Source organism: Coregonus clupeaformis, chromosome 12 (assembly GCF_020615455.1).
Source record: "Coregonus clupeaformis isolate EN_2021a chromosome 12, ASM2061545v1, whole genome shotgun sequence".
Taxonomy (NCBI): domain Eukaryota; kingdom Metazoa; phylum Chordata; class Actinopteri; order Salmoniformes; family Salmonidae; genus Coregonus; species Coregonus clupeaformis.
In genome coordinates, this window is record NC_059203.1 from 29,864,398 (window position 1) to 29,892,266 (window position 27,869).

The following is a 27,869-nucleotide window of genomic DNA, read 5'->3' on the forward strand; positions in this document are numbered from 1 at the left end:
GGGTTTAATGGCACAGGCAGGGAGCCCACAAGAGATATATGTTTCAGTAAGATTGGATTTTTGGCATTTATAGCAATGGTTATCAACTGTACTGCAGGGATGGAACGTAAGTCACAGAAAATAGAGGTTGTGGTGGCAGCTGCAGAGAGGTATTTAGGTGTACGAGACTTGACATCAGAAGAGTTACAGGGTGTGTTAAGTGGTGGTGTCCCATCCTTTCAAGCTGTTTGCCTGAAGTAGGACTAATAATAATATGCCATTTAGCAGACGCTTTTATCCAAAGCGACTTACAGTCATGCGTGCATGGGTGGTCCCGGGGATCGAATCCACTACCTTGGCGTTACAAGCGCCGTGCTCTACCAGCTGAGCTACAGAGGACCAGATTAAATAGATTTAAATAGTGGAGTATGGTATTTTTAGTTTTTGACACATTCTTTTTTTGTGAGTGTAGTGTTAGAAGGTAGGGTATTTGTTTTATTTAAAATATATATATATATATTATTATTATTATTATTATTTATTTTTCAAGCAAAGTACAAGGGAGTTATACTCCAGACTAGTATGTGGTGGTAATGCAACATTTATTGGATGCCAACCGCCGTTAAACCTCATCGAAGAAGAAGCTAAGGGGTGTAACTTGCGCAGTGACGCTCCTCTTCGTGTAAACTCTGTGGATTTGGAAACTACAAGTGCTCCTGAGTAGAATGGACCCCCCGTTTACCATAAAAAAAAAAAAAAAAACATTTCTTATAGAAATACTTTTCATTATTATTTGTATGATTACTAGTATAAAATATCGATAATTCTGCACATTTTCCAATTATTAATTTACAAAGTATAGAGGACGTGACTGCTGAACGATTACCACACATCCGTGACCCGGAAGTACTTAGTTATTCTTGCCCACTTTACAGAGGTGAAATGTACGTGTGACAGTTATATTTTACAAACAAAACACTGTTTGCCTTTTCTATGATGGTTGTAACGGTTAAATTTGCGTTGTAGACTTGAAACTAGTTAGGGAATGAAGAAAAGGTCATGCATGGTACGTTATTCATGTGAAGAGAATGTTAGGGTGATTTCTGTTCGGCTATACCGATGTATTCAGCTAGCTGAATAATTTTCCAATCTTCTGATCGACAGTCAGTGGTAGTAGCTACCTTTCTCAAGTGGTTAGCGCGACAACTGTTGTGGCAATGACTTCGAGAGGTAGAGGAACCCAAAAGTCAAACATAGTTGGTGCAAAAATAACTCCACGCAATGTTATATCTAGTTATAAAGTCGGATACACCTGGAACCGAGGTGGAAGACTCAAGGAGTTGAGAATAAGGTGAGAAGTAGCCCCTCAAATAAACAAGTTGGCCAGATGTAATTATTCAATCGACCATGACTAGAACTCGAAGGCTACAGTCTGTGTTGTCTTTTGTTTAATCACAGCACTAACACACCTGATTATACTATACTGAAGAAAAATATAAACGCAACATGTAAAGTGTTGGTCCCATGTTTCATGAGCTGAAATAAAAGATCCCAGAAATGTTTCATACGCACAAAAAGCTTATTAATCAAATATGTTGTGCCCAAATTTGTTTACGTCCCTGTTAGTGAACATTGTTTCTTTTCCAAGATAATCCTAACGTGTGGCATATCAAGAAGCTGATTAAACAGCATGATCATTACACAGGTGCACCTTGTGCTGGAGACAATAAAAGGCCAAATGTGCAGTTTTGTCACACAACACAATTGGCATGCTGACTGCAGGAATGTCCACCAGAGCTGTTGCCAGAGAATTTAATGTTAATTTCTCAGCCATAAGCCGCCTCTAACGTCGTTTTAGAGAATTTGGCAGTACGTCCAACAGGCCTCACAACCGCAGACCACGTGTAACCACGCCAGCCCAGGACCTCCACATCCGGTGTCTTCACCTGCGGGATCGTCTGAGACCAGCCACCCGGACAGCTGATGAACTGAGGAGTATTTCTGTCTGACTGGGCCTGGCTTCCCAGTGGATGGGCCTGGTGCCCAAGTGGGTGAGCCCACCGTTGGGCGGGCCCACCCCACCCATGGTTGGGCAGGCCCACACATGGTTGCGCCCCTGCCCAATAATATGAAATCCATAGATTAGGGCCTAATGAATTGATTTAAATTGACTGATTTCCTTATATGAACTGTAACTCACTAAAATCGTTGAAATTGTTGCACGTTAAGTTTATATTTTTGTGAAGTATATTTAAGGTATGTTTAGTGCTGGGCTGGAATGAAAGCCTGCACACACAACGGCCCTCCATGACTCGAGTTGTCCATCCCTGATATCAAACTCTGTCTTCCAGGCACCTTGCACGGAAGTTCCTCAAACTATGGATGCAGAAGACCTTTGGACGTGTTCATCCTTACAAAGCCAGGTGCACTTTCTCAGTCTTGTGGCGGAATAGCCAGATCACATCACTGCTTGAATTTATAATCGATTACAATGTCAAATAGTGGGAAAATAACATTGGTAAAGCTCTTGATGCAATGCAGTGCTTGACTTGGACTGAAATAGGTGCCAGTACTCATTTTGGGTGGCGGTACTGTTTGCATTTAGGTGCAGGAGCTCCTAAATACTTTTTAGCAGGAGCTTAACCAGTAGAACATTTGAGGTGCCAGTACTCCGCGCCGGTGAGCTCCTGCCCAAGTCAAGCACTGATGCTGTGAATATATCCACTGTGTGTAGCCTGAGTTCTCTAACTGGAAGACTGTTACCTTCTCCAATCTCTAGGTCTCACCATCGCAGAGTGGTGCTACAGCGAGCTCAGGGGGGCTGGAAGGATGAGTGGTGGACAGCCAGGAGAGAGTGGAGCCTCACAGTGAGGGCAGAGTGCCATTACAGGTCAGTGTCTAGCTCTAACCTCTGCTGCTCAGTTGTGGGGTGACCATACATACCCATCAGTACTTACGGACAAAGTCTGTTGGTTGAAATGACGTTATTACAACCTTGAGATCTGGTTGTAATGACGTCATTGCAACCAGCTATGCCTGCTGGGTTATACAGTGCCTTCAGAAAGTATTCATACCCCTTGACTTATTCCACATTTTGTTGTGTTACAGACTGAATAAAATAAAACAGTTCTCACCCATCTACACACAATACCCCATATTAGAATTTTTAGCAAATTTATTGAAAATGAAATACTCTACTCATTTACATAAGTATTCACACCCCCGAGTCAATACTTTGTAGAAGCATCTTTGGCGGCAATTACAGCTTTGAGTCGTCTTGGGTATATCTTTATCAGCTTTGCACATCTGGATTTGGGGATTTTCTCCCATTCTTCCTTGCAGATTCTCAAGCTCTGTTAAGGTAGATGGAGAGGGTCGGTGAACCGCAATCTTCATGTCTTTCCACAGATTTTCAACGCAATTCAAGTCTGGGCTTTGGCTGGGCCACTCAAGGACTTTCACATTCTTGTTCTGAAGCCATTCCAGCGTTGCTTAGGGTCATTGTCCTTATAGAATGTAAATCTTCGCCCCAGTCTAAGGTCAATTTTACTCTTTAGCAGGTTCTCATCAAGGATTTGCCTGTATTTGGCATTCATTGTTCCCTCTATCCTTACCAGTCTCCCAGTCCCTGCCACTGAAAACACATCCCCATAGCATGATGCTGCCACCACCATGCTTCACGGTAGGAATGGTGTTAGACGGGTGATGGCCTGTGCCTGGTTTTCTCCAGACATAGCGCTTTGCATCCAGGCCAAAGAGTTCAATTTTTGTCTCATCAGGCCACAGAATCTTTAGCCTTATGATCTCAGAGTCTTTCATGTGCCTTTTTGCAAACCCCAGGTGTGCAGCCCTTCCCTTTTTCTCAGGAGTGGCTTCCGTCTGGCCACGCTCACATAAAGCCCAGATTGGTGAAGTGCTGTAGAGACTGTTGTCCTTCTGAAAGGTTCTCCCATCTCAGCCAAGGAACTCTGTAGTTCTGTCAGTGGTCATTGGGTTCTTGGTCACCTCCCTGACCAAGGTCCTTCTTGCCCGGTTGCTCATTTTGGTCGGACGGCCAGCTCTAGGCAAAGTCTGGGTAGTTCTTTTTTTTTCAATTTCCCAAAGATGGAGACCACTGTGCACTTGGAAACTTTCAACAATCAAAATGTTTTATACCCTTCCCCAGATATGCCTCATCACAATTCTATCTAGGAGATCTACGGACAGTTACTTGGACTTCATGGTATAGTTTCTGCTCTGACATGCACTGTCAACTGTGGTACCTTTTTATATAGACACTTGTGTTTCTTTCTAAATCATGTCCAAACAATTGAATTGGCCACAGGTTGACTCCATCACCCATATACAGTGGGGGAAAAAAGTATTTAGTCAGCCACCAATTGTGCAAGTTCTCCCACTTAAAAAGATGAGAGGCCTGTAATTTTCATCATAGGTACACGTCAAGTATGACAGACAAATTGAGAAAAATCACATTGTAGGATTTTTAATGAATTTATTTGCAAATTATGGTGGAAAATAAGTATTTGGTCACCTACAAACAAGCAAGATTTCTGGCTCTCACAGACCTGTAACTTCTTCTTTAAGAGGCTCCTCTGTCCTCCACTCGTTACCTGTATTAATGGCACCTGTTTGAACTTGTTATCAGTATAAAAGACACCTGTCCACAACCTCTAACAGTCACACTCCAAACTCCACTATGGCCAAGACCAAAGAGCTGTCAAAGGACACAATTGTAGACCTGCACCAGGCTGGGAAGACTGAATCTGCAATAGGTAAGCAGCTTGGTTTGAAGAAATCAACTGTGGGAGCAATTATTAGGAAATGGAAGACATACAAGACCACTGATAATCTCCCTCGATCTGGGGCTCCACGCAAGATCTCACCCCGTGGGGTCAAAATGATCACAAGAACGGTGAGCAAAAATCCCAGAACCACACGGGGGGAACTAGTGAATGACCTGCAGAGAGCTGGGACCAAAGTGAGCTGGGACCAAAGTAACAAAGCCTACCATCAGTAACACACTATGCCGCCAGGGACTCAAATCCTGCAGTGACAGACGTGTCCCCCTGCTTAAGCCAGTACATGTCCAGGCCCATCTGAAGTTTGCTAGAGTGCATTTGGATGATCCAGAAGAGGATTGGGAGAATGTCATATGGTCAGATGAAACCAAAATATAACTTTTTGGTAAAAACTCAACTCGTCGTGTTTGGAGGACAAAGAATGCTGAGTTGCATCCAAAGAACACCATACCTACTGTGAAGCATGGGGGTGGAAACATCATGCTTTGGGGCTGTTTTTCTGCAAAGGGACCAGGACGACTGATCCGTGTAAAGGAAAGAATGAATGGGGCCATGTATCGTGAGATTTTGAGTGAAAACCTCCTTCCATCAGCAAGGGCATTGAAGATGAAACGTGGCTGGGTCTTTCAGCACACCGCCCGGGCAACGAAGGACTGGCTTCGTAAGAAGCATTTCAAGGTCCTGGAGTGGCCTAGCCAGTCTCCAGATCTCAACCCCATAGAAAATCTTTGGAGGGAGTTGAAAGTCCGTGTTGCCCAGCGACAGTCCCAAAACATCACTGCTCTAGAGGAGATCTGCATGGAGGAATGGGCCAAAATACCAGCAACAGTGTGTGAAAACCTTGTGAAGACTTACAGAAAACGTTTGACCTGTGTCATTGCCAACAAAGGGTATACAGTGGGGGAAAAAAGTATTTAGTCAGCCACCAATTGTGCAAGTTCTCCCACTTAAAAAGATGAGAGAGGCCTGTAATTTTCATCATAGGTACACGTCAACTATGACAGACAAAATGTTTTTAAAAAATCCAGAAAATCACATTGTAGGATTTTTAATGAATTTATTTGCAAATTATGGTGGAAAATAAGTATTTGGTCACCTACAAACAAGCAAGATTTCTGGCTCTCACAGACCTGTAACTTCTTCTTTAAGAGGCTCCTCTGTCCTCCACTCGTTACCTGTATTAATGGCACCTGTTTGAACTTGTTATCAGTATAAAAGACACCTGTCCACAACCTCAAACAGTCACACTCCAAACTCCACTATGGCCAAGACCAAAGAGCTGTCAAAGGACACCAGAAACAAAATTGTAGACCTGCACCAGGCTGGGAAGACTGAATCTGCAATAGGTAAGCAGCTTGGTTTGAAGAAATCAACTGTGGGAGCAATTATTTGGAAATGGAAGACATACAAGACCACTGATAATCTCCCTCGATCTGGGGCTCCATGCAAGATCTCACCCCGTGGGGTCAAAATGATCACAAGAACGGTGAGCAAAAATCCCAGAACCACACGGGGGGACCTAGTGAATGACCTGCAGAGAGCTGGGACCAAAGTAACAAAGCCTACCATCAGTAAAACACTACGCCGCCAGGGAATCAAATCCTGCAGTGCCAGACGTGTCCCCCTGCTTAAGCCAGTACATGTCCAGGCCCGTCTGAAGTTTGCTAGAGTGCATTTGGATGATCCAGAAGAGGATTGGGAGAATGTCATATGGTCAGATGAAACCAAAATAGAACTTTTTTGGTAAAAACTCAACTCGTCGTGTTTGGAGGACAAAGAATGCTGAGTTGCATCCAAAGAACACCATACCTACTGTGAAGCATGGGGGTGGAAACATCATGCTTTGGGGCTGTTTTTCTGCACAGGGACCAGGACGACTGATCCGTGTAAAGGAAAGAATTAATGGGGCCATGTATCGTGAGATTTTGAGTGAAAACCTCCTTCCATCAGCAAGGGCATTGAAGGTGAAACGTGGCTGGGTCTTTCACCATCACAATGATCCCAAACACACCGCCCAGCCAATGAAGGAGTGGCTTCGTAAGAAGCATTTCAAGGTCCTGGAGTGGCCTAGCCAGTCTCCAGATCTCAACCCCATAGAAAATCTTTGGAGGGAGTTGAAAGTCCGTGTTGCCCAGCGACAGCCCCAAAACATCACTGCTCTAGAGGAGATCTGCATGGAGGAATGGGCCAAAATACCAGCAACAGTGTGTGAAAACCTTGTGAAGACTTACAGAAAACGTTTGACCTGTGTCATTGCCAACAAAGGGTATATAACAAAGTATTGAGAAACTTTTGTTATTGACCAAATACTTATTTTCCACCATAATTTGCAAATAAATTCATAAAAAATCCTACAATGTGATTTTCTGGATTTTTTTTCCTCATTTTGTCTGTCATAGTTGACGTGTACCTATGATGAAAATTACAGGCCTCTCTCATCTTTTTAAGTGGGAGAACTTGCACAATTGGTGGCTGACTAAATACTTTTTTCCCCCACTGTATAACAAAGTATTGAGAAACTTTTGTTATTGACCAAATACTTATTTTCCACCATAATTTGCAAATAAATTCATTAAAAATCCTACAATGTGATTTTCTTGATTTTTTTTTTTCCTCATTTTGTCTGTCATAGTTGACGTGTACCTATGATGAAAATTACAGGCCTCTCTCATCTTTTTAAGTGGGAGAACTTGCACAATTGGTGGCTGACTAAATACTTTTTCCCTCCACTGTATCTCAAGGATGATCAAAGGAAATTGGATGCACCTGAGCTCAATTTGGAGTGTCATAGCAAAGGGGTGTGAATACTTATGTAAATGACATATTTCTATATTTCATTTTCAATAAATTAGCAAAAATTTCTATAAACATGTTTTCACTTTGTCATTATGGGGAATTGTGTGTGTATATGGGTGAGAATTTTTTAATCCATTTGAATTCAGGCTGTAACACAACAACATGTGGAATAAGTCAAGGGTAGGGCTGTGGCAGTCATGTCATTTTGTTAGCTGGTTATTGTCATGCAAAAGCCTGCCAGTCTCACGGTAATTTACCGTTAATTAACATAAACACGTTTAGTATCTCCAGGCCTCCACGCATACAAGCCGCTGATGCGTGCCTTTTGAACATCTACATTTAGAAAAGTCTAATAAATCAATTTAATGTACACCATCACATAAATCCATTATTTTAGTCAGGTCTAAAGAAACATGATATGAAGATTTTTTTTTTTCAGAAGAACAGAATATGAGTAGGTCTACTGTAGGCCTATGTTATCTGGCTATGCTCCATGCTATAGGCTGTAGGCTTGTTCATTTAGCAGACAAGAAATGCTTAGAAGTCATGTGCCATTATGTTAAATGATTTTTATAATGAGAAGAGTTTAAAAAAGAAAAAGATTACATCAATTACAAAAATTTAATTAAAAAAATGTAAACAGGTGAAAGGAGAAGTGATTGAATCTACACAATCACATTGGCCCACTTAGCTGAATAAAATAGAAAGGATATTTTTCCCATTACGGAGTGAGTGTGCATATGAAGTGGCTATGTTGAGCGTAAAAGGAATAATTTGAAACAGGTCCTATATGCTAGATTTAGAGTTATTTGGCAACTTTAGTTGTGAATGATACAAACCTTAGAATGTCTTCGAAATCAAAACATATATGGGCTGCATGGTGTGACTATAGGCTATTGATGATTTGAGAAAGGATTTTAAAAAATGCTTCTCCTCTGTTCCTTGCCTCAGGCTGCACAGCTGTTCTCTCATCAACTGATCATATTTTCACCCATCAGACTATTCTCAATGTAATCTTGTCTTTACTCAAATGTAAAATTAGTTTAGATTTAGAATGTCCCATTATCAAATGGGCGGGGGAAAAATACATGTAATCTGTATGCACTCGAATAGCGAATGGAGGCCACGCGCTTTCCCACCGGTCTGTTTTGTAGGCTACTTCGGTTTTATAACGGAGCTGTGCTTAATATGAGCAGCTGAGAAATAAATAATAGAACACTTATTTCACTCCACGCACCAACCACTGTTTGAGGAGCATGCTCTCGCTGCCCGACAGGTGATATTCCGCCAAAACTGTATGCCATGGGCTCTCCAACCTTGTTCCTGCAGCTACCCAGTGCTTAATTTGGGAAACCAAGTGAAATCTGTTTGGGAACATCGATAGTAACATGCATGCTCGAGAAAGGAATAAAGGAGAGGAGGAGATGGAAACACATGGTGGTGAGATATTCTGTATAGCTAAAAGGTAATGTGTCACTCAATTAATTATGAAAATATAAAAGAATGCCCTATTACTAGGCTATTCAAATACAAATTCACTAATTGTAGGCTAACTGTAAGCCGCCTTGCACAATCAATGAACCAACAGCATCGCCTAGGGCTGTACGTTCTCTCCCAGACTCATGGACATAAATGTTTGGAGGGTAGCATAAGGTAACAAGTCCATCCAGTATGCGTAATAATACAATCCACACTCAAAGGCTAGACCAATTATGTACCAAGGACATCTTAAATCAGTTTTGTTGTATGTTTTTCTGCAATGTGTAATATGCGGTAGACTATGGTCGTGGTCAAAAGTTTTGAGAATGATACAAATAAAAAAATTCACAAAGTCTGCTGCCTCAGTTTTTATGATGGCAATTTGCATATACTCCAGAATGTTATGAAGAGTGATCAGATGAATTGCAATTAATTGCAAAGTCCCTCTTTGCCATGAAAATGAACTTAATCCCCCAAAAAACATTTCCACTGCACCTCTGTAGCTCAATTGGTAGAGCATGGCGTTTGTAACGCCAGGGTAGTGGGTTCGATCCCCGGGACCACCCATACGTAAAAATGTATGCACACATGACTGTAAGTCGCTTTGGATAAAAGCGTCTGCTAAATGGCATATTATTATTATTATTATTATTATTTCAGCCCTGCCACAAAAGGACCAGCTGACATCATGTCAGTGATTCTCTCGTTAACACAGGTGAGAGTGTTGACGAGGACAAGACTGGAGATCACTCTGTCATGCTGATTGAGTTAGAATAACAGAAGCTTTAAAAGGAGGGTGGTGCTTGAAATCATTGTTCTTCCTCTGTTAACCATGGTTACCTGCAAGGAAACACGTGCCGTCATCATTGCTTTGCACAAAAAGGGCTTCACAGGCAAGGATATTGCTGCTAGTAAGATTGCACCTAAATCAACCATTTATTAGATCACCAAGAACTTCAAGGAGAGCGGTTCAATTGTTGTGAAGAAGGCTTCAGGGCGCCCAAGAAAGTCCAGCAAGCGCCAGGACCGTCTCCTAAAGTTGATTCATCTGCGAGATCGGGGCACCACCAGTACAGAGCTTGCTCAGGAATGGCAGCAGGCAGGTGTGAGTGCATCTGCACGCACAGTGAGGCGAAGACTTTTGGAGGATGGCCTGGTGTCAAGAAGGGCAGCGAGGAAGCCACTTCTCTCCAGGAAAAACATCAGGGACAGACTGATATTCTGCAAAAGATACAGGGATTAGACTGCTGAGGACCGGGATAAAGTCATTTTCTCGGATGAATCCCCTTTCCGATTGTTTGGGGCATCCGGAAAAAAGCTTGTCCGGAGAAGACAAGGTGAGCGCTACCATCAGTCCTGTGTCATGCCAACAGTAAAGCATCCTGAGACCATTCATGTGTGGGGTTGCTGCTCAGCCAAGGGAGTGGGCTCACTCACAATTTTGCCTAAGAACACAGCCATTAATAAAGAATGGTACCAACACATCCTCCGAGAGCAACTTCTCCCAACCATCCAAGAACAGTTTGGTGACTAACAATGCCTTTCCAGCATGATGGAGCACCTTGCCATAAGGCAAAAGTGATAACTAAGTGTCCCGGGGAACAAAACATCAACATTTTGGGTCCATTGCCAGGAAACTCCCCAGACCTTAATCCCATTGAGAACTTGTGGTCAATCCTCAAGAGGCGGGTGGACAAAATCCAAGCATTGATTATGCAAGAATGGGCTGCCATCAGTCAGGATGTGGCCCAGAAGTTAATTGACAGCATGCCAGGGCAGATTGCAGAGGTCTTGAAAAAGAAGGGTCAACACTGCAAATATTGACTCTTTGCATAAACTTAATGTAATTGTCAATAAAAGCCTTTGACACTTATGGATGCTTGTAATTATACTTCAGTATACCATAGTAACATCTGACAAAAATATCTAAAAACACTGAAGCAGCAAACTTTGTGAAGACCAATACTTGTGTCATTCTCAACAACAACAAAAATGTTGGGCTTGGCCTCATAGGCCTTTGTATAAGCTCTATGGGTGTTTTGAATTAATCATTACCTTAGAAAGCGCTGTCCATTTCGTTGTGTTATGCTTTGAAACAACATCCCCACAACCATGTTTTACACTGTTTCAACCTGCTGTTGAACTTCTTCTTCCAAAGCATGTCCAGAGTGCATAAAAGGAGCTTACCTTGACTCAATGGTCACGTGTGGCAGTAATATGGTCACCGCAACCGCCCTAGTCAAAGGGTATGAATACTTTCCGAAGGCACTGTATGTCAGCCAGCAATAGTTTGGCCAATGTGGAAGCTGATGATGCTGTCTTTCCTGTGTTGTAGGTATTACCTGTATAACCAGGTGTTTCATGGCTGGCAGAGGTTTGTGTCTTTGCAGAAGGAGGAGAAGAGGAGACTCCAAAAAGCAATATGTTTTGGTATGGACTGGCTTGTGTGGTTTTGGTACTGATCTAGGTGAATGTCTCCATCCTGACAATGATGGACCCCAGCAGTAGTGGCTGGCAGGTCATGTTATGAGTCACAGCAGTAATTAGAGTTTCTCCTGTATGCCAGCTGAGAGGCGGTGTCAGCGTGTGGCCTGGGACAGCTGGGAAGTGTACATAGAGATGAGGAGGATGAAACACAGGATGCAAGAATCTGCTCTTCAGTTCCGGAAACTCACAGCTCTACGGTGAGGCATTATGAGTGAATCAGGAACAATACACTGACTAAGTCACTGGGAGGTTAGTGAACTAACGGCATACACAGTCATTGCATGAGTGATTTATATGTGTGTTTGACAATTTGATTAATTGTAAGTGAAAGGGGAGGGGGCAGCCTGTGTTAATGCTGATGTATGTTTCCGCCAATACAGTTGGATGTGGACTGTGTGGCAGAGTGCGCTGCAGAGGAGATATGATTCCTGTGCTATGGAGGACCAAGCACTGCAGCACTGGGCTCTGATGCTACAGGGCAGAGTGAGTAGAGCAGATCTTATACATCCCACACATATCTGTACTATTCCCTAGGTGTTGGTTAATTAAAATGTTCAATTTTATGTGATTAACCTCTAAGCCAGGGGTGGGGGAGTTGTACTAAGCTAACATATGGAATTGTTTTAAGATGGTCATACCATGGATCATTTAGCTATTTTATTTTGAATTTTAAGACCCCTTTAGGTATAAAATAAATATGTTAAATTATTTGATAAAATATCAAATTTGGCCTTTACTACTATAGCCCATAGAAACGCATTGAATAACACATTCATAAATGGCAAAGACAGTCAAAAAATAAATAATAAGAAGTGTCTGTCCTATAAGAAAGCTCAGGAAATATTTGAGTTTTTTTGGACACATATTTAACCCTTTATTTTTGTTGGCACAAAACTACCTCCATACTTCCATTCATTTGTATGGGTTACCTTCAGATGAGTCACGTGACACTTGTGGGGGTCGTAGAGCAAAATGGAGAACACCATCGTGAGAGTCTCCCCTTTCCATAGAGTGGTCATAATAGTTTTTCTATTTTCGTGAGAAGACCGATTTTCAGGATGTCTCATGGTCTGACAAACACAGCTGTAGCTCGGGCACCTTCCAACAGAGGCGGATAAGGTGAATTGCGATGCAAAAAACCTGATATCTCTAGTTTAAACTGACGGATTTTGATGGGGATTTTAAACAATTAAATTACTTAGATTGACGCATGGGTGTGTCAATAGACTCTTAAGGATTTGAACATGTATGTTTGTGTTGTGTCTTAGGCATGGCTTCAGTGGAGAGAAGTGTACATGCTCGCCTGTAGTTGGAGAGAGAGGGAGTCCAAGGCTTCACGGCACTACATTCATGGGCTGCAAAGAAAGGCGCTTTGTGGCTGGATCAGCTATGTTCACCTCCGCCAAACTAAGAGGAAACCACAAGGTCCCATCTTCTGTTAATCTGTTTATCATGTGTACTGTTGGTCTTCTGTCACAATCATTGGAGGACATTGGTCTAGGATTAAACACTTTTTCAGAAACATACTGTATATTGACAAATTTAGACCATTTTAGATGGTCTCAAAAACGAACAACAAACTCTCAAACCCTGCCAGTGGTCCTCTAGAACTTACAGTGAAAAACACTACTAACATTCCCGAGTGGCGCAGCGGTCTAAGGCACTGCATCTCAGTGCTTGAGGCGTCACTACAGACCCCCTGGTTCGATTCCAGGCTGTATCACAACCGGCCGTGATTGGGAGTCCCATAGGGCAGCGCACAATTGGCCCAGCGTTGTCCGGGTTTGGCCGGTGTAGGCCGTCATTGTAAATAAGAATTTGTTCTTAACTGACTTGCCTAGTTAAATAAAGGTTAAATAAAAATAAATACAAAATACAAAATTACACCTGCTTCTGTTATCATTATCCTTCGTATATATTTGTTTACCTCCTGTGTTTCAGATGTTGCAGTGCGAGCCTGGCAACTCCAGTTGGTCAGGAGGTATTGGTTTGTGTGGAGAAGTGGACTACAGAGCAGACAGAGAGAGGTGGACAGAGGGCAGGCTTCTTATAGACTGGCACAACGCAGCACACAGCGCAGGGCACTGGAGCGCTGGAGACACTGTATCCTACTACACACACACTCATTGTAAAACACCAGAGCCTGGTGTGGAGTCACACACTACTGCAAGAACAGCATAAGACAATCCTCAACTTTTCTCATACACTGCAACATCATACTTTTCTGAATTTATTTGAACATTTCCTGAGCTCCTGTTCAGACATGAGGATGTGCATGCAGGAGTCTGAAAGAGACCAGACTGCAAGTCAACACCAACACCGCCATCTACTGGTAAGATGGAGGAGCACTGATCTGATGAATGTTTTATGGACATCCATAGAGACAGGTTACTGTACCATAGAGCAGTGTTTCCCAACCCTGGTCCTCCAGTACTGTTGGGGGTACTTGAGAACTGGAGTTGGGAACCACTGCCATAGAGTATTCCTTAATTCTCTCACTCCAACTTGTTCTGTCTACTACAGCACACTGGATTAAGAAGTCTGACCCTCAATGTCACTCGGAGCAAAACTTATCGACTCAACAAGAACATCGCTGTCCAGCATCATCATCACATTGTAACTGTTATTATACTGTAGCTAATATCCATGAAGTCACACAGTATTAGTATCGTTACAAATGTTCTAACAGTACAGAGTAAGTATGACACCCAATTAGTGTTTTTCAAACATCATTTTTGTGTGTGTTTTCTGTAGATTACATGCAGATATTGGAGACTCTGGCAGCAACGTCTTGAGGAAGCTGAAGATCAGGGACTTCAGCCACAGATGCAGATTGCACTGACCCACCACAGGTACACATACAAACACACAGTTATGAATTGATGATACACTTTCTCTCATAAGTAATGTTTTTCTGATCTCATTAATGCCATCTTTTGACAGCACTGCACTGCAGAGCAATTGCTTGCGCCACTGGAGAGAGCAGCTTGTTGAGCACAGACACATGCAGGTACACACACGCGTACACACACGTACACACACACACAGACACACACACTCTTACATTCCACTCATTGGCATTGTGTGGACTGTGTGTGGTTGTAGATGCTGGAGCGTCGTGCTGAGGCCTGGTTTGCTGACCACATCTTGCCACAGTGTCTTGACTCATGGGTTGAGTTTACCTGCCAGAGGAGACAGCACAGGGAGAGGACAGAGACTGCACAACTCCATAATCAGTGAGTCCCATCCTGTTTCTGACCTAGTCATGATCTAAAATCAGATGTCACTTGTCTGATCCTAGATCAGCGCTACGACTATAAGATGCTTTGGGGGCCGATTCAGACTTTTTTACGCATTTTGATTTAAGCACTTCTAAGTATTTAGTATTCAGACTTATGCGCATGTGTAACGAGGTTTGTGGGTGTTGCTCTCTTGCACGCATTGAATATATTTAAATAAATCCTAGAAAACACCCACTGGGTGCGTACCAATTTGATCAGGGAGTGTTTCTTCAATTGGTTTTTCAGTTAATTTCTCTAAAGCAATCCCTTTAAATACTGGTACCTTTTAATTTGAATCTTGGCACAACATTAGAATGTAGCCTATGGAGAATACCTTCAGAATGGAGATAAATGAAAAATAGTCATCAAAACATATGCATATTTATCTCAGTTTTAGAACACAATATGTATTATTAAGGACGTTTTTATGAACCCTAGGCTACTTAATGGAAAAATAGGGTTTGGAGAGCCTTCAGGCACGAAAAAAAAAAACGGTGGATTCATTCTGAAAATTGCCACATTCAGTTCTTCAACCCATGGTAATGTTGGAAGATGAATTATAATAGGGAGAATAGTGTACAATAATAGTATACACTGGCCTATTGCCTGCACTGACATGGAACTGTGTGATGACACGGCCAAGGATTGTGCCATGCGTCAGGTTCAAACTGTTACGTCTTGGACTGCGCTCATAATGATTTAATTAGCCAACCTTTTTTTACTTTAAATATGATAAACTATTACTAGTGATCTTCAGCAACAACCACACGGACGTGACAGCATTTACAGAGGAAGCAAATAAAGGTAAATTAAACAATGTAATGAAATGCAATGATACGAACCGTACCAACTGAAGGGAACTAACAGTTGAATATGTGTGGTTATTACTGACGGTCGATACTGATAGTGGGTAATATTTAACATGATAGAAATAGTAGGAAACAGAAAGTTGGGGCATATAATTAAAACATTAGAGAGTGCCCAAAGGTCAAATTTTGCGCGGCTGTCATTACGCAATGCTTAGGCCATACAATTACAATTATGCATAAGGTCACAGCATTTTATACTTCACTGTGGGAAAGGGGCGGAAATGCCTGTCATGTTGATATGCTTTTCAGTTTGCGTCCATGACTGGTTTCACATTAGTCTCCAGCGATCAGAAGGAAAAATCATCTAAAACAATTGCTATTTGTATGTACAATCCCCTTCCAAACGGATTACTCATTTACCTAGCTCTTATCAATAGTGATGAGGGAAAACATTTAAACAGTTACATATCGTGATATATATATACATGTTTTGGTTGCTCTAGCTAGCGCTAATCAGCTGTACCAGCTCCAAAACTCCGGTATTTTCCATCCTATAGCTTGTTGTCCATCTTCTTTTAAAATATTGAGCCAGCATGTTTTCAGCACTTTTTTATTTCCATGACTGATCAAAACTCCTTTTTTTATGCTCTCTCTTGTGCCTCTGCAGCAAACATACAGAGCAATATGTTTGGAGCATGAACTTGCAATAAAGTTGCAGTATCAAATCACAATACATATAGAATTGTGAGAATAGGCATACATATTCTATGGGCACCTAAGTATTGTGATAATATCATATTGTGAGGTCCCTGGCAATTCCCAGCCCTACTTGTCAATAGCTCTTATTAATTAATTAATTACAGTGCATGGAGAATGCTGTTATTTCTATCTGAAAAAGGAAAGTAGGCCTAGATGTTTTTCCACTTGGAACCGAAAGGTTCGCTAGACCTAGGGCTGTTGCGGTGACCGTATTACTGCCACACAGGCAGTCAGTAGTCATGACTGCAGTAAAATTCCACGTGACTGTTGACATCAATGCAAATGCAATTGAAAATCACATAAAACACTTATCATCAAAACAGTATACTATAGTACTTTTAAAACTCACCTCACTGTGATGATCAATTTGAAGAAAGAAGTTCAACAGCAGGTTTAAACTGTGTAAAACCTGGTTGTTGTGGATGTTGTTTCAAAGCCTAACAAAACGAAATGGACAGCGTTTTCTAAGGTGACGATTAATTCAAAACTCCATACGCATATTAGAGCTTATGAGGCCAAGCCTTTATATTTTCATAATTAATTGGGTGACACATGACCTTTTAGCTATACAGAATATCTTACCACCATGTGTTTACATCTCCTCCTCTCTCTCCTTTATTCCTTTCTCGAGCATGCAGACGGGCTGTCAACAGTTTAGTGAAATATGTTTTGTTGCGAAAACAACATGTTACTATCGATGTTCCCAAACAGATTTAACTTGGTTTCCCAAATTAAGCACTGGGTAGCTGCAGGAACAAGGTTGGAGAGCCCATGGCATACAGAGTTTGGGCGGAATACCACCTGTCGGGCAGCGAGAGCATGCTCCTCAAACAGTGGTTGATGCATGGAGTGAAATAAGTGTTCTTATATTTCTCAGCTGCTCATATTAAGCACATGCTCTGCTATAAAGCCTACAAAACAGACCTGTGTGAAAGCGCACGGCCTCCATTCGCTATTCGAGTGCATACATATTACATGTATTTTTGCCCCTGCCCATTTGATAATGGCCATTCTAAATCTAAACTAATTTTATTTATTTGTAAAGATTAAATTGAGAATAGTCTGATGGGTGAAAATATGATCACTTGATGAGAGAACAGCTGTGCAGCCTGAGGCAAGGAACAGAGCAACATTAAAAAAAAATACATTCTCAAATCATCAATATAGTTGCACCATGCCACCCATATATGTTTTGATTTCTAAGACATTCTAAGATTTGTATCATTCACAACTAAAGTTGCCAAATAACTCTAAATCTAGCAAATAGGACCTGTTTCAAATGATCGCTTTTACGCTCAACATAGCCAATTCATATGTGCAGTCGCTCCGTAATGGGAAAAATATCATTTATATTTTATTCAGCTAAATTCAATTATATTCTTCTTACTATAAAATCATATAAAACAAAATAATGGCACATGACTTCTAAGCATATCGTGTCTGCTAAATGAACAAGCCTACAGCCTATAGCATGGAGCATAGCCAGATAACATAGGCCTACAGTAGACCTACTCATTTTCTGTTCTTCTGAAATACATTTTCTTCATATCATAATGTTTCTTTAGACCTGACTAAAATAAATAATGGATTTATTGTGATGGTGTATATTACATTGATTTAGTAGACTTTTCTAAATGTATATGTTCCAAAGGCATGCATCAGCGGCTTGTATGCGTGGAGGCCTGGAGATACTAAACGTGTTTATGTTACAGTGAGGAAAAAAAGTATTTGATCCCCTGCTGATTTTCTACGTTTGCCCACTGACAAAGACATGGCGGCAGGTAGCTTAGTGGGTAAGAGCGTTGTGCCAGTAACCGAAAGGTCGCTGGTTCTAATCCCCGAGCCGACTAGGTGAAAAATCTGTCGATGTGCCCTTAAGCAAGGCACTTAACCCGAATTGCTCCTGTAAGTCGCTCTGGATAAGAGCGTCTGCTAAATGACTAAAAACCACCAAAAAATAAAAAATTATAATAATAAAAAAAATAAAAAAAAGATCAGTCTATAATTTTAATGGTAGGTTTATTCGAACAGTGAGAGACAGAATAACAACAAAAAAATCCAGAAAAACGCATGTCAAAAATGTTATACCGTATTTTCCGCACTATAAGGCGCACCGGATTATAAGGCGCACCTTCAATGAATGGCCTATTTTAGAACTGTTTTCATATATAGGGCGCACCGGATTATAAGGCGCATAGAATAGAAGATACTGAAGTCAAACGTTTGACTGGGGTTGCGTTATGCATCCACTAGATGGAGCTGTGCTAAAGGGAATGTCAACAAAACAGTCAGATAAAGTCAAACTTTATTAAGCGTTCTGACAACTCCGTTCACTCCCATGGTAACGTTGTTCAAACGTTAATGTGCATATTAACAATATCTCCCAGCCTTGCTCACTCTTCTCCCAAACGTGGAGGGGAACTTTTCCCTGATTCAGTAAACACGTAGTAAAAGAAACAGTCTGATACCACTAAATCAAACGTTAGTGCATAACTCAACATTGTTCAGTTACGTATAACACGTAAAACTTTCCCCGTCCACGAATCCCTCGAATTCTTCTTCTTCAGTGTCCGAATTGAACGGAAACTCTGTTTAGTCTTCTTTACTTGGCGCAGGTCATCTTCTTGCTTCCTCCACTTCCGTACCATTGATTCATTAATGTTGAATTCTCTCGCTGTAGCTCTATTCCCATATTCTACTGCGTGACCGACAACCTTGAGCTTGAACTCTGCGTCGTAAGCGTGTCTCTTGAAAGGTGCCATTTTGGGGTCTTTATACACACACAAGTGGTGTGGGACTGTGAGTAAGCACAGTACCGGTGTTTACTGACTACGGTAGCCGTAATGCTGCAAGCGGTGCGGCTTTGTAGTTTACCAGTCGTACTGAAACATTTCATTATTATTAAATTGTTTTTATTGGTTTTTCATACTGAAACATTTTGACAGAGCGCCTTGAGCGCCGTGTACAACCAGTATGGATCAACCAATTAACCAATTGATCCACATATAAGGCGCTCCGGATTATAAGGCGCACTGTCGTTTTTTGAGAAAATTAAAGGCTTTTAAGTGCGCCTTATAGTGCGGAAAATACGGTAAATTGATTTGCATTTTAATGAGGGAAATACATGTTTGACCCCTCTGCAAAACATGACTTAGTACTTGGTGGCAAAACCCTTGTTGGCAATCACAGAGGTCAGACGTTTCTTGTAGTTGGCCACCAGGTTTGCACACATCTCAGGAGGGATTCTGTCCCACTCCTCTTTGCAGATCTTCTCCAAGTCATTAAGGTTTCGAGGCTGACGTTTGGCAACTCAAACCTTCAGCTCCCTCCACAGATTTTCTATGGGATTAAGGTCTGGAGACTGGCTAGGCCACTCCAGGACGTTAATGTGCTTCTTCTTGAGCCACTCCTTTGTTGCCTTGACCGTGTGCTTTGGGTCATTGTCATGCTGGAATACCCATCCACGACCCATTTTCAATGCCCTGGCTGAGGGAAGGAGGTTCTCACCCAAGATTTGACGGTACATGGCCCCGTCCATCGTCCCCTTTGATGCGGTGAAGTTGTCCTGTCCCCTTAGCAAAAAAACATCCCCAAAGCATAATGTTTCCAGCTCCATGTTTGACGGTGGGGATGGTGTTCTTGGGGTCACAGGCAGCATTCCTCCTCCTCTAAACACGGCGAGTTGAGTTGATGCCAAACAGCTCAATTTTGGTCTCATCTGACCACAACACTTTCACCCAGTTCTCCTCTGAATGATTCAGACGGCCCCATATATGTGCTTTCTTCAGCAGGGGGACCTTGCGGCGCTGCAGGATTTCAGTCCTTCACGGCATAGTGTGTTACCAATTGTTTTCTTGGTGACTATGGTCCCAACTGCCTTGAGATCATTGACAAGATCCTCCCGTGTAGTTCTGGGCTGATTCCTCACCGTTCTCATGATCATTGCAACTCCATGAGGTGAGATCTTGCATGGAGCCCCAGGCCGAGGGAGAATGACAGTTATTTTGTGTTTCTTCCAATTGTGAATAATCGCACCAACTGTTGTCACCTTCTCACCAAGCTGCTTGGCGATGGACTTGTAGCCCATTCCAGCCTTGTGTAGGTCTATAATCTTGTCCCTGACATCCTTGGAGAGCTCTTTGGTCTTGGCCATGGTGGAGAGTTTGTAATCTGATTGATTGATTGCTTCTGTGGACAGGTGTCTTTTATACAGGTAACAAGCTGAGATTGGGAACACTCCTTTTAAGAGTGTGCTCCTAATCTCAGTTCGTTACCTGTATAAAAGACACCTGGGAGCCAGAAATCTTTCTGATTGAGAGGGGGTTAAATACTTATTTCCCTCATTAAAATGCAAATCAATTTATAACATTTTTGACATGCGTTTTTCTGGATTTTTTTGTTGTTATTCTGTCTCTCACTGTTCAAATAAACCTACCATAAAAATTATAGACTGATCATTTCTTTGTCAGTGGGCAAACGTACAAAATCAGCAGGGGATCAAATACTTTTTTCCCTCACTGTAATTAACGGTCAATTACCGTGAGACCGGCAGGCTTTTGCATGACAATAACCGGCTGATAAAATTCTATGACCGCCACAGCCCTAGCTAGACCTTATTCAAGGTTTTCTCATGGTGGAATTATGAGGGAATTAAGTCAAGGTAAGAATACGTCGTAGCTGTAGACACACCTCAGCCATACCTCCATTTCTGTGATCTCCAGGTTAGAATACCTGTAGAGAGAATTAAGTGTAACTCAGGTCTGAATTCTCCCCAATGTGAATAAGGCCCGGGGGGGTGTGGTATATGGCCAATATACCACGGCTAAGGGCTGTTCTTAAGCACGACGCAACGCGGAGTGCCTGGACACAGCCCTTAGCCAAGGTATATTGGCCATATATCACAAACTCCCGAGGTGTCTTATTGCTATTATAAACTGGTTACCAATGTAAATAGAGCAGTAAAATAAATGTTTTGTCATACCCGTGATATACTATGGCTATCAGCCAATCAGCATTCAGGGCTCGAACCACCCAGTTTATAATTCTGAACAACATACATGTAGCCTTGTGATGATGATGTTTGTGTTAGTGTGTGACCCACTCTAACCCTCTGTAGGCAGCGTCAGTACACCTGGGCCTTCTATACCTGGTGGGGATGTTCAGAGGAGAGGAAGGAGCAGAGACTGGCTGAGAGGATGGTAAAATACACAGTCACAATACACGCACGCACACACACACACATACCACTCAAAGATATACATACAACACACCGTCATGGTACAAACATACACCCAGAGAGGGCCCACCTGTCTTGCCCTTTAGGCCTTGCTGCATGAGGAGAGGTCGTGTTTGATGAGAGCCTGGGACCACTGGCAGCAGAGGGTGAAGCAAGAACAGGAGGAGAGGGAGAAGCAGAGAGCCTCTGACACACTGTACCACCGTACTCTAGTCCACAACACACTGAGCCAGTGGAAGGACAATGTCACTGTGATCCGGGACAGGTACTGTACCACTGACAGTTCTCTGAAATATCAGTGAGGAACAGGATGATATCTTAGAATTTGTATTGTATTTTACTTTAATGACCTGCCACTCACGCTGACAGTTTGGGACCAACCTGTTCAGAAAGAAGTAGACAAGTGTGAGGTTATTCTTTATTTATTTTATTTTGGGGGGCCCATCCCCCACCCCCCTCTCCGGATGTCAAATGTAATTTTGTTTTACATTGGTTCTTTTACAGCTATTTTGTTACATGTACATTATTCATATATTTTACATACATGGTACTTTTATACACAGTATTACATGACATAAGTATACTTTGATGTACACATTAAAAGGTACTCCAACATATACGGTATACATGATATAGGGTGTTTTCAGTCGTAACTATTACAGATTATGAGCTTTCTTAATGGGAGATTATTCTTAACAGGATTTGATTGACAATTGAAGACCCTTTTGAGATTTTGGTTTAATCCTTAATGTATATGTGTGTTTGGTTTGTATATTTGTGTTTTTTTTGTATCTTTTAAGGCGAAACCGAGAGGAGCAGGCAGGTGGACATGGTGATGTGCGTTGTGTGAGACGCGCCCTGAGTGGCTGGAGTGAGGTACAGCATCTTGCCATACATAGTCTACCATTAGCCATGCTGTAATGTTTGGTTTGTCCAGAGTAATTATCCCACATTGTGTCTGTCTGTTTGTCTGTCTGTCTGTGTGATGTGTCAGTATGTCCAGCACAGAAAAGAGAAGAACAGCAGGCTGGATCAGATGGACACTTACTATGAACACAGACTTCTCAAACACACCTTACAGGCCTGGAAGGTACAACAGAGCTCACATTAACTGTTATAAATGACATGAGTGTACACTTATATTGGTATGCTTTGTAAACTGGCACAGCAACATTTAATTTGGTCATCATGTGTCTTCTGACCTGCTTGGTGCTCACGGAATGGGCTCCGCTTTGTTGGTTTGTTTGTGAGTGACCTGTGGGATGTGCTTTAATCTCTGCCTATCCCCCGTAGGAGCATCACCTCCAAAGACAGCAGGTCTATGAGCATGTGGAGGAGCGCTACAGCCGACATCAGCAACACTTCCTTAGGTATCAACCCAAATAGATTCAGTCTCTATATCCACGATCTCTTACTTGTAATATTGATTTTGCAATATTTCTAACTGACACTTGTATTATGTCTTCCCAGGAGGCTTCTGCGTGTGTGGAAGGAGAATGTAGCCCTGTTGGCAGCAGCCCGGAGCAGAGAGAAGAGAGCAGAGAACCACTACCAGCACTGTGTTCAGGTTAAGGTATTGGAGCTGCTGTAAGACCGATCTACTGCTTCATATGTTACCACAACTGATTCCATGGCTACAACTACTGCTCACCCTCAAATGTGCATAATTTATTTTCCTAAAGGTGCTGTTGGGATGGAAGAAAGCCACATCTTGTGCAGTGTCAAACCATCACCAGCAGAGAGAGGCAGTGAGCAGGGCTCAGACTCACATGGATAAAGGTAGCGAAATACTTAACTAAGTTTGAGTTCTCATTAAACATGTGAAGGTGTAACTATAGCTCCAGTTCTTAGTGAAGCAGATGGAGACAAATTGTTCATTATTCAATGCTATTTTCTCTTAGATCCTTCTCCCGGCACATTGAATAAAGCATCCATTGACATGTGAATCCTAATGCCATAATTATTTATGTCTCTCAGTGCGGCAGGTGGCGACTTTCAGGAGATGGAGGGAGCGAAGCAGAGAGGTTGTGGAGGACAGTACAGGCATGGAGAAAGCCAAAAGGCACCACCACCACTCTCTTCTCTGCAGAACATTCAGATCATGGTCTACGTACCAGCAGCAACAGCAGAGCTATAAGGTAGATGGATACTGTATTTAATCCTGTGTTTGAGTCTGCAGTGTGCTATTTGATACATTCTGATCCTAGGTAGGTTTGTGTTAGTATTGTGTTGTTCATGTGGTCCTTCTCTAGGTGATGAAAGGGAGAGGCCACTTACTGCTGAGACAGAAGACATGCCAGCTCTTCTTTGCAAGCTGGAAAATTGCGGTGAGCTTATTTGCTTCCCGAGTGGCACAGTGGTCTAAGGCACTGCATCGCAGTACTAGCTGTGCCACTAGAGATCCTGGTTCGAATCCAGGCTCTGTCAAGCCGGCCGCGACCGGGAGACCCATGGGGCGGCGCACAATTGGCCCAGCGTCGTGGGAGGGAATGGCCGGCAGGGATGTAGCTCAGTTGGTAGAGCATGGCGTTTGCAACGCCAGGGTTGTGGGTTCGATTCCCACGGGGGGCCAGTATGAAAAAAATTAAATAATAATAATAATAATGTATGCACTCACTAACTGTAAGTCGCTCTGGATAAAAGTGTCTGCTAAATGACTAAAATGTAAATGTAATTGCTGTTTTAACATGAATTCCTGTGTTAACATGCTTATTTCAAATATTAAAGGTCTCCTTGACAAGATTTGCGTGAACTTTTGTTCAAGTCACTTTTAAATACATTGATGGAATTGAAAAATAGTATTTCCTGATGTTTCCTTTCTGAAGGAAAGGCCAGATCATTATATTATCTAAACTTTCAGTGGTCAGTCTGTAAGCCTCTGAGTGTCTTGGTGAACTCCTGGCTGTTATCTGACTGTGTGCTTTTCTCCCCTGGTCCTGGCCTGCACAGCTGGAGCACAGAAGGAGAGAGGCTGAGCAGACAGAACTGGCCCTCTGGCATTGGTCTCTCAGTCTGCAGGCCAAGGTAATACCTGGACACACGTACTTCACTGGCAGCTGGCCTTCAGCCCAACTTAAACACATGAGATATTATCTCTCTCTCTCTGTTTGTCTGTAGTGGAAGAATTCTCCACTGCTGACCCTTTGGATGTATAGCCTGCGTCCCAATCATTTTGTGCTGTCTTGCCAATGACCATTGGAGTTAGCAAGACAGCACAATTAGATCTGTGACCAGGCTAGTGCGAGTAAAGTCCTCATTGATGATATCCAGGCCACAGCTGGAATAAAGGAAATGGAAGTGAAAACATACAGTAGACTCTATAGACATACTGAATGAGACGTCTGATCCCCTGGTGTGTTCTGTTCCAGGTGCTGGAGGCCTGGAGGCTGTGGGTCACAGAGCAGCACAGGAAGCAGGAGAGGCTGGCCCAGGCTGCCCAGTTCTATAGAGACCAGCTGCTGAGGGAAGGAGTGGCCCACATCCTCACACACGCCGCTCACATGGGCAGCTTCAGCACCAACATAGCACTGCACAGCCAGGAACAGGTGTGTGTGTGAGCACATGCTGTGTTTGATTATCTGATAGTATGTCTGTCTGCCTGAATGTCTGTCTGTCTTGTCTCTGTGTGGAACTGTATCAAGCCCGTCTTGTCTGTGCTGTACAGAGCTTGCGGCGTCTCCAGAGGGTGGTGCTGCGTTGTGCCATGCAGTGGAAACAGCGGGCACTGTGTGGACCACACAGGGCGAGACCGCCTAGAGTGATAGCAGTGCCCCCCAAAAGTGTGACCTTCTGTTTACCCAGCCCTGACCCAGAGGGCCGCACCCACAGCAGTACACAGACCCAGAGTGGCATAGTGGAGCAGAGAGCAGGAGACGACATCCTCAATCACCTGTAAGTGGGAACAGTTGCTATACAAACATCAGGCCCTAAACCGTATGGGAGGGTTTTCCAGATACCAATTAAGAGTTCTGGACTAAAAAGCATGCTCTATGGAGAATGCCTATACAAATCACTTTTTTAGTCCAGAACAAGGCTTAATGTGTGTTCGGGAAACTGCCCCTATGTCTCTAATCCTTATGCTCAGTCTTACAGCAACTCTCTCTAACTGTGTGCAGGGTGGCGGTGCGTGCTTCTAGACTGCAGCCACGGCGGCCTAGAGATCTGCTTGACTCCCCGGTCAAAGAGCTGCTCCCACCTACAGCTCCTCTACATCAAAAACCCAGTCCTCTTCCATATCAAACCAAGGTCCAAGTGACAGCGAACCTTTACCCTGCTGCAGCCTCCCTCCCCATCTCTCCCGTACTGGCACACCCAGCTCCCCATCTCAGTCTCCCAACAGCCCCACATCATGGATCACTAGGCCAGGACTTACTCCTGCCCCCCTCCTCATTCATGGCCACCCACACTCAAACTAAGGTAACAGTTACTATATTCCAAAAATACATGTAAAGTCATTTTGCTGTGTGTGTTTTGAATGAGATTTCTTTATGCAATATCTGTTTTTGTTTAGGTGAGGCAGCCTAGTGGCTCATGGATAAGTGACTCCTCACTACTGCCCCCAAATGAGTTCTCCACCGTCCATCAACAGCCAGAGTATGATGGAGATGTGTTAACTGAGGAGGAGGAGGGTGTGGATCCCACTTTAGCCTGGACCAGAGAGCTGCTCAACATCCGCCTGGACATGCAGCGCTTCCAACAGGACCGCAAGCAACTTCAGTAAGGACTCACAGCTCTGTGATTAACATTTCTGATAGATCTCATTTATACATTCTGGTGGATTTAAGTGTGTGTGTGTGTATAGGGCGTGGCGAAGACTTGAAGAACTGTTGAGAAGCTGGCTGCAGACGAGTGTAAGTGAGGTAGAGACTGAGGAGAGGAACACTATCCGCGAAGAGCTGGAGCAGGTAAGACTTGAAGGGAAGATGCTGCGGGCATTGGTACAGTATATGCAAGGGACACAAGGTTTCCACTAGTTACCACAGCCACAAAGTCAAAATTGGCTGTATTGTAAAAATTATATTTTTTGTCTTCATTTAAGGTTAGGCATATGGTTAGCAGTGTGGTTACGTTTAGGTTTTAAATCAAATTTTAAGAAGATACATTTTAGAAATAGGCGGGGTTTATGACTTTGTGGCTGGGGTATATGAGGATTTATAAACAAAAACAATTGTCGTTTTACGGGCTGTTCACCAGTCCTTAAAAAAAACAAGAACTAATCATTTAAGCAATACTTTTTTCATATGTTTCCTATCCACTTATAAATTAATAACTAAATGGATGGATTTGATTTCAAATAAAAATTTATTTGCCACGTGCCGAATACAACAGGTGTAGACATTACAGTGAAATGCTTACTTACAGGCCCTTAACCAACAATGCAGTTTTTAAGAAAATTATAATAATAAAACGTTAACAAAAAAATATATATATATTTACATTTTAAATAAAAAATAAACAAAAGTGAAAAAAAAAGAAGAAAAAAAAAAGAAGTAAAAAATAGCAAATAATTTAAGAGCAGCAGTAAAATAACTCTCTATCCTGTGGATCCTGGCAGTGTGGAGGATCATCACAGGCTTAGCACACATTCCTCTGGAGGTATCATTTCATTTGAGCCATAAATCTTCAGATATGAAAACAAGAACATTCAAAAGTTACAACAGGTCAAGTGCATAATAACCATGCCATATCATGCAACAATGTTTCCCATTATTTTGTGGTCATTCCAGATTAATTGCATGCTCTTTGTGTTGTCATTGACAGCTGGAGGAGCGTATTGGCAGGCTGTCAGCTGAGCTGGCAGAGCAGAAGCCTGTGATGATCCTCCACGCTGCCAGGATCCACAGGATAGAGAGTGTTCTCCTCCAGAGCAGCACGGCCACAGGACAGGGACTGGGACAGGCCATTCTCAGTAGGCCTCCAGAGCACGGGGCTACTGGAGCTACTGCTCATCACTCCACACTAGATGACAGGACCAGGGCCGCCCCAGTGCCATAGGTCAGGAGAAGGAGGAGCACCATAGACCTACAGTGGGGAAAAAAAGTATTTAGTCAGCCACCAATTGTGCAAGTCCTCCCACTTAAAAAGATGAGAGGCCTGTAATTTTCATCATAGGTACACGTCAACTATGACAGACAAAGTGAGGAAAAAAATTCAAGAAAATCACATTGTAGGATTTTTTATGAATTTATTAGCAAATTATTGTGGAAAATAAGTATTTGGTCAATAACAAAAGTTTCTCAATACT

At 42.6% G+C, this 27,869-nt stretch overlaps 1 protein-coding gene across 2 annotated transcripts; it reads left to right on the forward strand.

Annotated features, from left to right (window-relative positions):
- The first annotated feature begins 922 nt into the window (after positions 1-922).
- LOC121578181 (protein SFI1 homolog) lies at positions 923-27,672 on the forward strand. Of its 2 annotated transcripts, XM_041892356.1 has the most exons (29): positions 923-1,330; positions 2,331-2,402; positions 2,759-2,869; positions 11,389-11,483; positions 11,620-11,737; positions 11,921-12,023; positions 12,809-12,965; positions 13,482-13,643; positions 13,802-13,872; positions 14,064-14,156; positions 14,295-14,392; positions 14,484-14,550; positions 14,646-14,776; positions 21,506-21,587; positions 21,712-21,890; positions 22,426-22,501; positions 22,620-22,715; positions 22,919-22,995; positions 23,096-23,198; positions 23,308-23,404; positions 23,603-23,763; positions 23,878-23,952; positions 24,575-24,649; positions 24,994-25,170; positions 25,290-25,516; positions 25,741-26,041; positions 26,136-26,341; positions 26,427-26,529; positions 27,386-27,672. In XM_041892356.1, exons 1-29 carry the CDS (start codon positions 1,197-1,199, stop codon positions 27,617-27,619), a joined length of 3,681 nt encoding a protein of 1,226 aa, XP_041748290.1. In that variant the 5' UTR covers positions 923-1,196; the 3' UTR covers positions 27,620-27,672. The 2 variants fall into 2 exon arrangements, with proteins under 2 accessions (XP_041748290.1, XP_041748291.1); XM_041892357.1 differs by lacking the exons at positions 923-1,330; positions 2,331-2,402; positions 2,759-2,869; positions 11,389-11,483 and having other exon boundaries at positions 11,700-11,789.
- The last annotated feature ends 197 nt before the right edge of the window (positions 27,673-27,869 follow it).

What these genes read in the sequence shown, in the direction of transcription:
- LOC121578181 (XM_041892356.1), top strand. Translation starts at nt 1,197, where the DNA reads ATGACTTCGAGAGGTAGAGGAACCCAAAAGTCAAACATAGTTGGTGCA. An exon ending in CCCTGAGTGGCTGGAGTGAG is followed by an intron (nt 22,502 to 22,619) that starts GTACAGCATCTT and finishes GTGATGTGTCAG; the next exon opens with TATGTCCAGCACAGAAAAGA. An exon ending in ACACCTTACAGGCCTGGAAG is followed by an intron (nt 22,716 to 22,918) that starts GTACAACAGAGC and finishes TATCCCCCGTAG; the next exon opens with GAGCATCACCTCCAAAGACA.